Genomic DNA, 12,904 nt, shown 5'->3' with positions numbered 1-12,904 from the left:
CGCTGATTGTGGGTGACTCTGCTGTAAAGGATGTACAAAGCATGTGCGGTAAGAACACTAAAGTCCTCTGCTTTCCTAACGATATGGTCAACATCCTGAAGGAGAGAATTCTTCAAATTGCAGATGAATATCCAACTGTGACAAACATTGTCCTGCATACAGGGTCAAACGATGTGTCCAAACAACAATTGGAGGTTCTGAAACGGGACTTTATTGGATTATTAAACACTGTAAACTCTCTGAATGCAGCTGTATTCATCAGTGGGCCTGTAACGCCGGTCAGAGGAGGAGACGACAGATTCAGCAGGCTGTTTACACTGAATAAATGGCTTATATCAGCATGTGCTGACCACTCAGTGCATTTTATCAACAACTTTAATATTTTTTGGGAACGCACGCATCTGTTTAAAGCAAATGGATTTAATTTTAACAAGTCAGGGGTGAAACTGTTCACCTCCAACTTGTCTTATTCCATACGTCATCCATCTGTGCTTGGAGCCAAGGCTGAGATAAACGAGGAGTTATCTCATAAAGAGGAACAAACAGTACTCCAAGAACAGACAAAGCCCAGCAGAAACCTTGAGGAGGAGCTCCATCTGCCCCCACCCGGGAAGAGCCTCAGAAAGGAGAGACATCTGAGGCAAGAAGAGGCAAGAAGAGGGGTCCCTATTTGCCTCCAACTCTCTCAACAACACCAACGACCAGGACCAGGATCTTCCCCAGTCCCCCAAACCCCTGACAGGCCATCACCCCCATCACCCTCCTCCCCCTCCCTTTCTCCCTCCTCCCCACACCTGAAATTCACTGAAGAGATGATGGAGCGGGTCAATGCTGGGCTCAGATCTACCCCCCGGCCCAATCCCTCTTTGTCCCCCATAAACCCCCCACCAAAGCAGCCAAAGGTTCGCCACCGAGCCCCACCCTCAACAGAGCAATCGAAGTCACATTGCCCAGCCTCGCCCCCCTTAGTTCCTCCTTACCACCTTCATGCTTTGTCTCCGCAGTCTGATGTGTGATGTGTGGAGGGTCCGGGCTGCGAGGATTATGGCAGTGGTGACTTTTCCCAGGAGAAGCTGGGACCCTGTTTACTAGAAGATTTTAAAATTTCTGTACTTTTAGGTGACAGAAGGAGACATGTGGCCTGGTCAAAACACAGAGAGCTGCATTCTAAAAGATCTTTAAATATAGTAAACATACCTTGTGTGCCACAGACTGCTCCCAAACACGAGGGGACAAGTAATGCCTCTAAAACACTTAAGTTGGCTTTATTAAACGTTAGATCTTTAGCTGGGAAAACATTTTTAATTAATGATTTAATCACTGAGCACAGCCTTGATTTTATGTTTTTAACTGAAACTTGGTTGGACCAAAGTAACAGTGGAGCTGTTCTCATCGAGACGACCCCTCCTAACTACAGTTTTATCAGTGAGGCCAGGGTGAGCAGGAGAGGAGGAGGGGTTGCTGTCTTATTTAATGAATCATTTCAATGTAAGCAGCTATCTCCTGGAAGTTTTCAGTCTTTTGAATATGTGGCTTTACAGCTGAAGGCCCCATCCAAAGTTGTGTTTCTTAATGTTTACAGGCCTCCCAAATACTGCACAGACTTTTTTAATGACCTCAGTGAACTGCTGTCTGTGATCTGTGTTGATTTCGACTGTGTAATTATTGTTGGGGATTTTAACATCCATGTGGACAACCCTCAGGACAAAGGGACTAAAGACCTGAGTAACACTCTGGGCAACTTTGGGCTGACTCAGCATGTAACAGAGGCCACACATAATAGAGGACACACTCTTGACCTACTGATCTCCAAGAGCCTGAGCATTTCAAACATTACTGTGTCTGATGTGGGCTTATCTGATCATTACTGTGTTTTCTTTGAAAGTAAAATCTCAGCCCACACAAATATATCAACAGCAGTGATCACAAAACGGTGTATAACTGAAGACAGTAGTGAGATCTTTAACCAGGTCTTCCCATTAACACCTGACCTGTCCAAAGGTTCAGTCAATGAGCTCGTCAATAGCTTTAATGCAAAAATGTTAAATGTAATGGATACTATTGCCCCCATTAAGGTGAAGGTTATCTCTGGAAGGAAAAAGTCTCCATGGAGAAACTCCACACTAGTGAAAAATGAAAAAAGAGAGTGTAGGAAAGCTGAGCGCAGATGGAGAAAAACAAACCTCCAGGTTCATTATGACATCTATAAAGAGAAACTTCACAATTATAATTTACAACTGAGGAGTGCAAGAAGGTCCTACTTCTCTGACATCATCACTAAAAACAGCCATAATGCTCGGGTCTTATTTTCTACAGTTGACAGGCTAACAAACCCTCCTGTGCCAGTGGCAGCTGAACTTCATTCAACCATGGCCTGCAATGACTTTGCCAAATTCTTCACAGACAAAATCCAAAAGATTAGACAAGCAGTTGGTACATCAACAGCAGATCCAGGATATGTACTGTGTCCACCGAAAAACTGTTTAAACACCATCAAACAGTTTCACCCGATTAACAGCAAAGACCTGGAGGACATCTTAGGTCAACTGAACTCCTCCTCTTGCTGTTTAGATGTCCTGCCAACAAGTTTTTTCAAAAAGGTCTCAAAGACTTTGGAGTCAGACCTGTTAGAGATCGTCAACTTTTCCTTAATGTCAGGTGTGTTTCCAGAACCACTAAAAACTGCTGTATTCAAACCTATACTGAAAAAGGACAATCTTGACAAGACACAAATGAAAAACTACAGGCCGATCTCAAATCTCCCATTTTTAAGTAAGATCATTGAAAAAGCAGTTTCTCAACAGCTCAATTACTTCTTAAAACAGAATAATTGCTACGATGCCTTCCAGTCAGGTTTTAGACAGAACCACAGCACTGAAACCGCTCTGACAAAAGTGTTTAATGACATATGTCTGAACACAGACAGTGGAAAAATGTCAGTCCTAGTTTTACTGGATCTCAGTGCAGCATTTGATACAGTTGACCACAACATATTACTCAAACGACTGGAGAACTGGGCAGGTCTTTCAGGAACTGTACTAAACTGGTTCAAAACATACTTAGAAAACAGGAAATACTTTGTATCAATAGGTAACTTCACATCCAAATTCAAATTCAAATTTTATTTGTCACGTACACAGTCATACACAGTACGATATGTAGTGAAATGCTTGGACAACTGCTCGTGACCTAAAGAAAACAAAAAAGGAAAAGGCTATGAATAAGATAGGAAATAAATATGAAAAATTAAAAAGGGTAAATTTAACTAGGAAGGAATAAAATATAAATTAAGGTTAAAAATGAAATAACTGTACAACACAAATTAGAATGAAGGGTAAATTTAACTGGGAGAATAAGATAAAATATATAAATTAAAGTTGAAAATAAAATAACTGTACAACAAAATACACAATATAGAACTATATAAGAATGTATGAAGAAATATAAATAAATATATACACAATAACAGCAGCGTGATTTAAGTAATGAAGTGAAAACAATGTCCAGAAAGTCCAGTGTGTGTGTAAGAACTGTATGTGTGGGTCAGGACTGTGTGGTGGTGTGATTGAGAGACCGTATCACCTGCGGGAAGAAGCTCCTCCTCAGTCTCTCTGTGTTGGTCTTCAGGGAGCGGAATCGCTTTCCTGACCTCAACAGAGAGAACAGTCTGTTGTTGGGATGGCTGAGGTCCTTCACGATCTTCCTGGCCTTGGTCCAGCACCGCCTGCTGTAGATTGAGTGCAGGTCAGGGAGCTCGGAGCGGATGGTGCGCTCAGCTGACCGCACAACCCTCTGTAGAGCTCGTCTGTCCTGCATGGTGCTGTTCCCGAACCAGGTTAAGATGTTTCCCGTCAGGATGCTCTCTATGGTGCAGGAGTAAAAGTTCCTGAGCACCTTGGAGGGCAGTTGGAAGTCTCTCAAGCGTCTGAGGTGGTAGAGACGCTGTCGGGCCTTTTTCACCACGGTGTTGATGTGACAGGACCATGACAGGTCCTGCGTGATGTGAACTCCGAGGTATTTGAAGCTGTCCACTCTCTCCACTGGGCACTCGTTGATGACGGGGGTCTGGTAGTTCCTCTCCTGCTTAGTGCTGAAGTCCACTATCAGCTCCTTTGTCTTACTGACGTTTAGAAGGAGGTTGTTCCTCTGGCACCAGTTCTCCAGATTCCTAATCTCCTTCAGGTAGGCCGTCTCGTTGTTATCAGAGATCAGGCCCACCACGACGGTGTCGTCAGCAAACTTGATGATGGTGGTGGAGCTGGTAGTGGCCACACAGTCATATGTGTACAAAGAGTACAGCAGGGGGCTCAGAACACACCCCTGGGGGGCTCCAGTGCTGAGAGTGGTGGAGGCTGAGACATGTCCGCCCATCCTTACTGCCTGTGGTCTGCCAGTTAGGAAGTTGGAGATCCACTGACACATAGATGAGCTGAGTCCCAGATGCTCCAGCTTGGTGGTGAGTGTGGAGGGAATTATGGTGTTAAATGCAGAGCTGTAGTCTATGAAGAGCATTTTAACATAATTCCCCCTTCTAGTGTCCAAGTGAGTGAGTGATGTGTGGAGGAGATGAGAGATGGCATCGTCTGTGGAACAATTTGGACGGTAAGCGAACTGTAGTGGGTCCAGTGTGTCTGGTAGTGAAGAAATGATGAAGTCTCTGACCAGGCGTTCAAAGCACTTCATCACTACTGAGGTGAGGGCTACAGGGCGATAGTCATTGAGAGAAGCAGGGTGGGGTTTCTTCGGGACAGGAACAATGATGGACTCTTTGAAGCATGTGGGGATCACCGACTGAGATAAAGAGATGTTGAATATCTCAGTGAACACAGGAGCTAGCTGGTATGCGCAGTCTCTTAGGATACGACCTGGGATGCCGTCTGGTCCTGCTGCTTTCCTGGTGTTCACTCTCTTGAAGGCTCTCCTTACTTCATGCTCGGAGATGACGAGCACGTTTCCGGTGCTGGCAGTATCTTCTTGTCTGCAGCCGTTAGCGCCGCTAACACTAGCATCGTTGGAGTCCTTAGCTGCAGCCTCGAAGCGAGCATAGAAAGTGTTCAGCTCGTCTGCCAGAGTCACGGCCACGTTCGTCATACCGGTTGTTGGTGCTTTATAGTCCGTTATTGTCCTTAGTCCCCGCCACAGGCTCCTAGAGTCACTCTGTTGGAGTTGTGACTCTAGTTTCCTCCCGTAGCGCTGCTTCGCCTCTTTCACCGCCCTCCGCACGTTATATGACGCGGCTTTGTAGGGGTCCATGTCCCCCGTTGTGAGTCCCGTGTTGTAGGCAGCGGTGCGGGATCTCAGAGCGTCACGGATGGTTTTATCCACCCACGGCTTCTGGTTGGGAAGCAACCAGAGCAGACAAGTATCACATGTGGAGTTCCCCAAGGTTCCATCTTGGGACCCCCTCTTTTTAACATTTACATGCTCCCACTGGCACAGATTATAAAGAACAACAAAATAAACTACCACAGCTATGCAGATGACACACAAATATAATAATAATAATAATAATAATAATGGATACTTTATTGATCCCCATGGGGAAATTACTTGTTTTTCTCTGCATTTGACCCATTCACTCAGTGAAGCAGTGGGCAGCCCACTAAGCAGGCGCCCGGGGAGCAGTGTGTAGGGACGGTACCTTGCTCAGGGGTACCTCAGGGTAGCCGTTAAGTGGATTCGAACCGCCGACCTTCCGATCATGGGGTGACCACTTTACCTACTGAGCTATCCCTGACATATATATCACAATGTCACCAGGAGACCGAGGCCCTGTACAGGCTCTTGGTAAATGCATTGAGGAAATTAATGACTGGTTGTGCCACAATTTTCTCCAACTAAACAAAAACAAAACTGAAGTAATAGTCTTTGGCGCCAAAGAAAAACGATTACAGGTCACCAGAGAACTTCAATCCATACATCTAAAAACCACAAACCAGGCGAGAAATTTGGGTGTAGTGATGGATGCAGACCTAAACTTAGAAAAACACATTAAGACAATAACAAAATCAGCTTACTATCACCTCAAGAATATTTCAAGGATAAAAGATCTGATGTCTCAACAGGACCTGGAAAAACTAGTCCATGCATTCATTTTTAGTAGGCTTGATTACTGTAACAGCATCTTTACAGGTCTACCTAAAAAATCAGTCAGACAACTACAGCTCATTCAGAACTCTGCTGCTCGAGTCCTCACTAAGACCAAAAAAGTGGACCACATCAGTCCAGCTCTGAGGTCTTTACACTGGCTGCCTGTCCGTCAGAGGATAGACTTTAAAGTTCTGATGCTGGCCTTTAAAGCTCTGAATGGTTTAGGACCAAAATACATCAGTGACCTCCTGACCCAGTATGAACCTTCCAGATCCCTCAGGTCATCTGGATCCGGTCTTTTATCAGTTCCCAGAGTCAGAACCAGACATGGAGAAGCTGCATTCAGCTTTTATGCTCCTTATATCTGGAGCAAACTCCCAGAAAGCCTCAGATCAGCTGAAACAGTCAGTTTATTTAAATCCAGGCTGAAGACTCACCTGTTCTCAGCTGCATTTGAATAAAGCACCAAATCCACACTTTTAAGCTTAAATTTCAAAACTTACACTAACTACTGATCTTATCTATTTCTGATTTTATCTGTTTTGATTTTATATACTGTTTTGTTTGTTTGTTAAGCTTAAATTTCAAAACTTACATTAACTACTGATTTTATCTACTGTTCTGATTTTATCTGTTTTGATTTTATATACTGTTTTGTTTGTTTGTTTGTTTGTTTGTTTGTTAAGTGGGTTTAGAGCTCTGGGTAGCTCCCCAGCTGGGTCTAGACTGGGTCTAGAGAGTATTTTAAATTCAGGGAATTTAAAATAGAAAGTAGCTCGTCCACAGAAGGACTGGTAGCTCCCCTTACGATAAGGGTTCAGATCGCGCGAACAGGTGTGAAATGTGTGTGTTTAGTTAGTTAGTTTGTTTGCTTGTTTTAATCAATTTTAAATCATGCTTTTTATTTGTTTTTGTTTCTAATGTCTCTGTAAAGCACTTTGAATCACCTTGTTGTTGAATTGTGCTATACAAACAAATTTGCCTTGCCTTGCCTTGTGAGGCCAGCCCATTATTTGAATGAATAACAAAATTAAGACTCAAAGTAGCATGCAATAAATGTATGTATATGTACAGAACAATGTGACAATCTGCTTTTTGTTGCCAAAACCAAACAACTGTGATGCACCGTGTATTCTGACACCTCACATTCAGAATCGCCTGCAACCTCTGTTAAATTTTTGAGGACAATAACAAGCATGCAGTGGTTAAAAATGCTAAAACAGAATCTAAGCTATTTGTGAAACAATGTTTTCAGATTTGGCAGCCGCCATGAAAGTCAGTTGATGGTCTACCAGGAGAGCAGTCTTTACTGTATTCTCAAAGCAATTTTAACTCAATATCCAAGGGCATTTACACTCCTTGTAGGAGAAAATTGTAGGCATGTCATTTGGTTTTACTCATATTTATAACTAGCCACTTTTGTGAGCTCTTTTATTCAACTTAATACATCAGCTACATCAGGAGAGGAGTGCAAAGAAAATAGTCGTAGGACTTTTGGAAATTACCTTCAAACTGCTTTCTCTTTTCTTATGGACAGAAATGCTGTGAATTCCCTCGGTCATTTTGACTAGAAATAAAAAGAAAAAACAAAAACAAAAGTAGAGTGCTCTGTATTTTTGTTTTTTTAAATTTGTTTAATGCTCTGGGCCAGTAGAAATTTGCAAGTTTTTAAATGACTGCTGTTGTAAGATTACAAATGGCAGAGAGAACCTCCAGAAGAGAGTCAGTCCTTATAGATTTACATGTTGAAAAGTTTTGTCATGTAAATAACACAGTTATTTACACAGATGGCCACACTGATTTGACAGTTATATATCAACACAGGTGGTTTTAGATGCTAGCGTTCTGGTATGTTGAGGCATAGCAGACAGCTAACGACAACGAGCCACTAGCCAACACAACCACTGTGGTAGTGGAAACAAGCTTGTTTTGGTGATTGAAAGATTGCATTGTTATTTAGCAACAGTGTTGTTCAAGTTACATGAAAAAAGTAATTAGTTACTTATTATTTAGTTACTTAAAAAAAACATGATACACACTTGAATACGTAATAAAGCAACAGACTTTTAGGCCCTATCTTATTTTTTATCCATAATCCATCATATAAAATTGAATCAAATGGAAAAGTCTCTTTTTAAAAATTGTTTTAATCGTTTTAATCTTTTAACTTTATGCACATTGTATCAAGCAAAAATTAAATTATATGTAAGATTCTCTGACATGAAGAAATTGTTTAACATTTAAATCTACTGTCTGCATATTCCAGCATATAAAATAATGTTTTGTGTTTACACTTTTTCAAATAGATGCAAGTAAAACACAGTGGAAAATAAATAAAATCAAAGACTCAGCAGCTCTTAAATCTATTGTCACCTGTTTATCAGGAGTGGGGCGGGTGGAGGTTTGCCCACAGCAGTCATGTCAGTGGGGGGATCCAGGGGGTTTCTCTGTGAATGTCACGTTCCCGTGGCAGCGTGCTCGCTGCTCGCTCAGATTTGAAGTTTAATTTTTCGCTGTAGAAAGAAGTTTTCTTCCCACACAGAGTGAACAGCGGACGCTAATGTTTTTGTCACTTTTTACGGACTAAAAATTAAAGTAATGTGATTACTTCCACACTTTAAACGCTGCATGGTCGTGCTCTCTCTCACTCCATATTATCCACTTTTGATCTGCACACGTCTGTTGCTGCCACAGGCGTCGCACACGCTTACGTCATTGTCATAAGACACTCTCACAAACAAAATCACGACGGTTTAGTAATGCAGTTATGCAGCGTACATACGGGAAAGTAACAGTAATCTAATTACTTATTTTTCAATAGTAATCCCTTACATTACTCGTTACTTGAAAAAAGTAATCAGATTACGCGTTATTGCCCATCTCTGTTTAGCAATAAGTAGCAGGCATGTATGTTTTTATCGTTGCATCTATAGAGTTACAATGAATGTAGCTTGCTATCCAAGAATGTTATTGTTATAAAGTCTGGTACTATCCTCACCCATCTTTTTTCCACCCTCTTATCTTAATATTTTCATGTGTGGCTCCAAAAAAATTAAAAAGCACCACAGACAAAAATACTGAGGGTTTGAAATGCCTTGTTTTGAAATGCTATGAGCATTACTGTCCTTCAAAGTTGTCAAAAACATGCTGTGTATCACTATCTTGAGGTCATAAAAACCCATTTTACGGCTAGTGAGATGAGCAGCTGTGCCTATTGTGGCGGGAGAGTGAGCGTAAGAGACCCTTTGACCCCCATTACACATCTAAAAGTGATAGAACAAACTATTCCACTTAAGATTCCTCTATGATTTCTCTCCTCTTGCTCTTGCTCCCACAGCTGTTAAAGGTGTGAAAATGTTAAGAGGGATTAAAAAAAGGGAAAAAAGAGTGGTGCCCTGTGAGAGCATGCACACACACGGGCCAACAAAATGAAGCCACAGACATGCATGTAATGTAATAAATCAATGCACCGACATGGAGACTGAAGAATCCATGATTTTTTCTACAATAAAAGAGAAAACGCATATTTGTCATGTAAAACAAGCACTGCTGTCATCTTTCGTTCTACTCTCTGTGTCTAGCATACAATGATTTCTTTCCCTGTTGTAAAATTAGCTATAGGGAACACATCTTTCCCCCCCCAGTAAGAACAACAACAAACCAAATTTAATTAGATAAGTGCGGGCTTTTGTTAGGGAATGAAAACTCATGTTGTAAACAAGTGCTTTTTCCTAAATTAACAAACAATTGTTTGAATGAATGGTCTTTCATGATCAGGACCTATGGGGTAAGAATTCACCCAGAACCAATGAAAGTCAATATATTTGAGAAACTCTCAAGGGGAAGTTGAAGATAATGCAAATAAGTAACAAATACACCACACGATATGTTTAAAGCTTTGTTTATACATTCATTGGACTGACTGACTTGCAATTGTTTTCTCTACAGCTGAATAAACATTGCAAAGAAATATCAGCTTTGGAGTCTACAGTCTAAAAACTGTAATCCAGAAGAGACCCACAGAAAGCCTGAAGCACATTTCAGGTCTGCAGAGCACTTTAGTTTAGTTTATGGCCGTCAGGCTACGTCTGTAAACACAATAAATTTGTAGAGGAATATGTAATGGTAACATGCATCAATTATTCTGTTAGGCAACATAAAGTGCACTGGTGGAATTTGTTATTTTAATACCTATATGTTGCAGTTTTAAAGATCCATTACTATCTTTGAGTAAAATAACCATCAAATGTTCAGCTCAGTAAATCAACAGCTTAAAAGTCTGTGGTAGAAATGGTAAGTACAGAGAGTATAGGTGCTGGTCCTTAGATTTGATTCTTCTGCTCATCATAGACCTGCTGCATCCTAAGAAAAGAGCTTGGGTGTCCGGTGGATAGAACAACATATATGACATAGAACATTAACATGTAATCTCAAAGACTATCTTTGATGTTGAGTGGACTGAAACTATGTAGACGAGATGTCACCCCTGAAACATTTGGGTTATAGTTTAAGTATCTCGGGGTCTTGTTCACGAGTGATGGGAGAAGGGAGTGGGAGATAGACAGACGGATTGGTGCTGCAGCTGTAGTGATGCCGACACTGTACCGGTCCGTCATTGTGAAGAAAGAGGTGAATGTAAAAGAGAAGCTCTCAATTTACCGGTCAATCCACGTCGCTACCCTCAACTATGGTTACGAGCTGTGGGCAGTGACCGAAAGAACGAGATCGCGGATACAAGTGTCGGAAATGGGATTCCTCCGAAGGGTGGCTGGCCTCTCCCTCAGAGATAGGGTGAGAAGTTCAGCCATCCAGGAGGGGCTCAGAGCAGAGCCGCTGCTCCTCCACATCGAAAGGAGCCAGTTGAGGTGGTTCGGGTATCTGACAAGGATGCCTCCTGGGCGCCTCCCGGGTGAGGTGTTCCAGGCATGTCCCAGAGGGAGGAGGCCCCGGGGCGGACCCAGGACACGCTGGAGAGATTATGTCTCTCGGCTGGCCTGGGAACGCCTTGGTGTTCCCTCGGACAAGCTGGAGGAGGTTATGGGGAGAGGGAGGTCTGGGCCTCTGCTTAGGCTGCTGCCCCTGCGACCCGGCCCAGGATAAGCGTAAGAAGATGGATGGATGGATATAATTATTATTTTCTATCAAATTAGACCAATAGAAGGAGGTCAGTTGTACTGATTGATTGTTGATTGATGCCAAAAAGAACCATTACCAAAAGAAATATAACCATCACTGCTAAACGTCCAAATTGTAGCTGTTTACTTCACAGCATCTGACAACCAGTACCAGCTATATATGGGTGGACAGATCAGATACAGATCAGATCAGATACAGATAGAAGTTTATTGGTAACGTTTTTCAAATTGGCTAGCAAATAGAAATAACCTTTTACCCAGATTCTGTATGGTTTGTTACCATTAAATGTGGTAACATTTTGAACAATGACAGATATGAACCACAATTTGATACATTGGTTGCTTTAAGTTTAAAAAAAGAAACATCTTAAGTTCATGAAACCATATTATGTGTCAGCACACCTCTGATATTGTAAAGCAACAGACACTGTAGTTACTGCAGACACTGCATGGTGGAAATCCAGTCTCACTCCAGTCATTAATCCTTTCAGTTTCATTCACACATATCATGCACACACACTCAGTGGTGTACTTTATGTGGATTTTCAAAGGGGATTTGTTCTTAATAAAAATCCAATTCTGACTCCACAGGATCCTTATCCCGCTGAGAGAGTGGGGGTTTGAAGAAGACAGAGGAGGAGTGGGAATACTGCAGCAGAATTAAACGGACAGTGATGGAAACACAGAAAAGACTGTACAACAACAGCCAGGATCTCTCTCTCTCTCTCTTTTTTTTTTAAAGACAGCAGCTTCTTAACTATTGAGTTATAATTTAAGGCACTTTAATTAGCTTACTGTAAACTGTGTTGCATTAATCCATCCATCCCAGTTAAACATGTTTGAATCACCCGAAGTAGAAGGCACTCCGAGGACAACTGCTCCTCCCGAACCTTGACTTAACCCACCCAGCTAATAAGATAAGGGTGGGCTTTTGTTACGGAATGAAAACTCATATTGTACCCAGCAGTGTAGCAAAGGTGGCTTAGACTTGTACCTAATCCGTTAAGGCTAACCTCAGACACCTTTAGGGGATGCTCATTTCTGCCTCTTGTATTGATGATACTACTCTTTCAGTCACTACACACAGCTTACCATAAATGAAAGTAGGAACACTGACCAATAAATCAATATTTTCAGCTCCATGCCCAAGTCTCTCCTCCCCACAACATCCCAGTACAATTTCTACATCTCTACAGACGCACCAATCAATCTGTTAAGCTCTCACTGCTTTCCTCCCTCACTCAGGAGCAATACCTCCAGATACTTAAACTCTTCCACTTGGGGAAGCAACGTAGCCCTAACCCAGAGTGGATGGCCCACCCTTTACTGAAATGGAAGGTTAATCTCAGACCTATGTGTGCGTTAATTCTCATATGTAGCCACCTAGCACCATCTTTCTCAGTGAGGGCTGAAGGTCACTGCCTGGTGAAACCAGAAAGGCAAAAATAGTCCATTTAACTAGAAAACTTCATCTTATTGGCTGTAAGAAACTCTGTACACAACCATTATACACATTATTCAGCAGATCAGCATGCATTGGATGATGGATAAAGTATAACACTGTGTGGTTATGGTAAAAATATGTCTGTGTGACAAAAAGTCAGACTTCAAGAAACAAAATTAACACTGGTGAAAATCTGGACTCACTAGAAAAAGGTACACACTCTCTACAAATCTAA

The 12,904-nt window shown here is 41.9% G+C and overlaps 2 protein-coding genes across 2 annotated transcripts in view; one reads left to right on the top strand and one right to left on the bottom strand.

Moving 5' to 3' along the window:
• Positions 1 to 1,026, top strand: part of LOC308408658 (uncharacterized protein) — a 1,892-nt gene extending 866 nt beyond the window's left edge. Inside the window, exons 1-2 of the mRNA XM_080901027.1 lie at positions 1 to 48; positions 163 to 1,026. The exon at positions 1 to 48 is cut by the window's left edge and continues 866 nt beyond it. Coding sequence (XP_080757153.1) covers positions 1 to 48; positions 163 to 1,016 — 902 coding nt within the window. The 3' untranslated portion in view covers positions 1,017 to 1,026. The remainder of the gene's footprint in view (positions 49 to 162) is intronic.
• il1rapl2 (interleukin 1 receptor accessory protein-like 2) overlaps positions 1 to 12,904 on the bottom strand; it is a 520,306-nt gene that overhangs the window by 64,250 nt on the left and 443,152 nt on the right. The window lies entirely within an intron of this gene.

The sequence above is a fragment of the Rhamphochromis sp. 'chilingali' genome, assembly GCF_963969265.1.
Source record: "Rhamphochromis sp. 'chilingali' genome assembly, chromosome: 13".
NCBI lineage: Eukaryota > Metazoa > Chordata > Actinopteri > Cichliformes > Cichlidae > Rhamphochromis > Rhamphochromis sp. 'chilingali'.
This window is presented reverse-complemented; position numbering and strand designations above follow the sequence as displayed.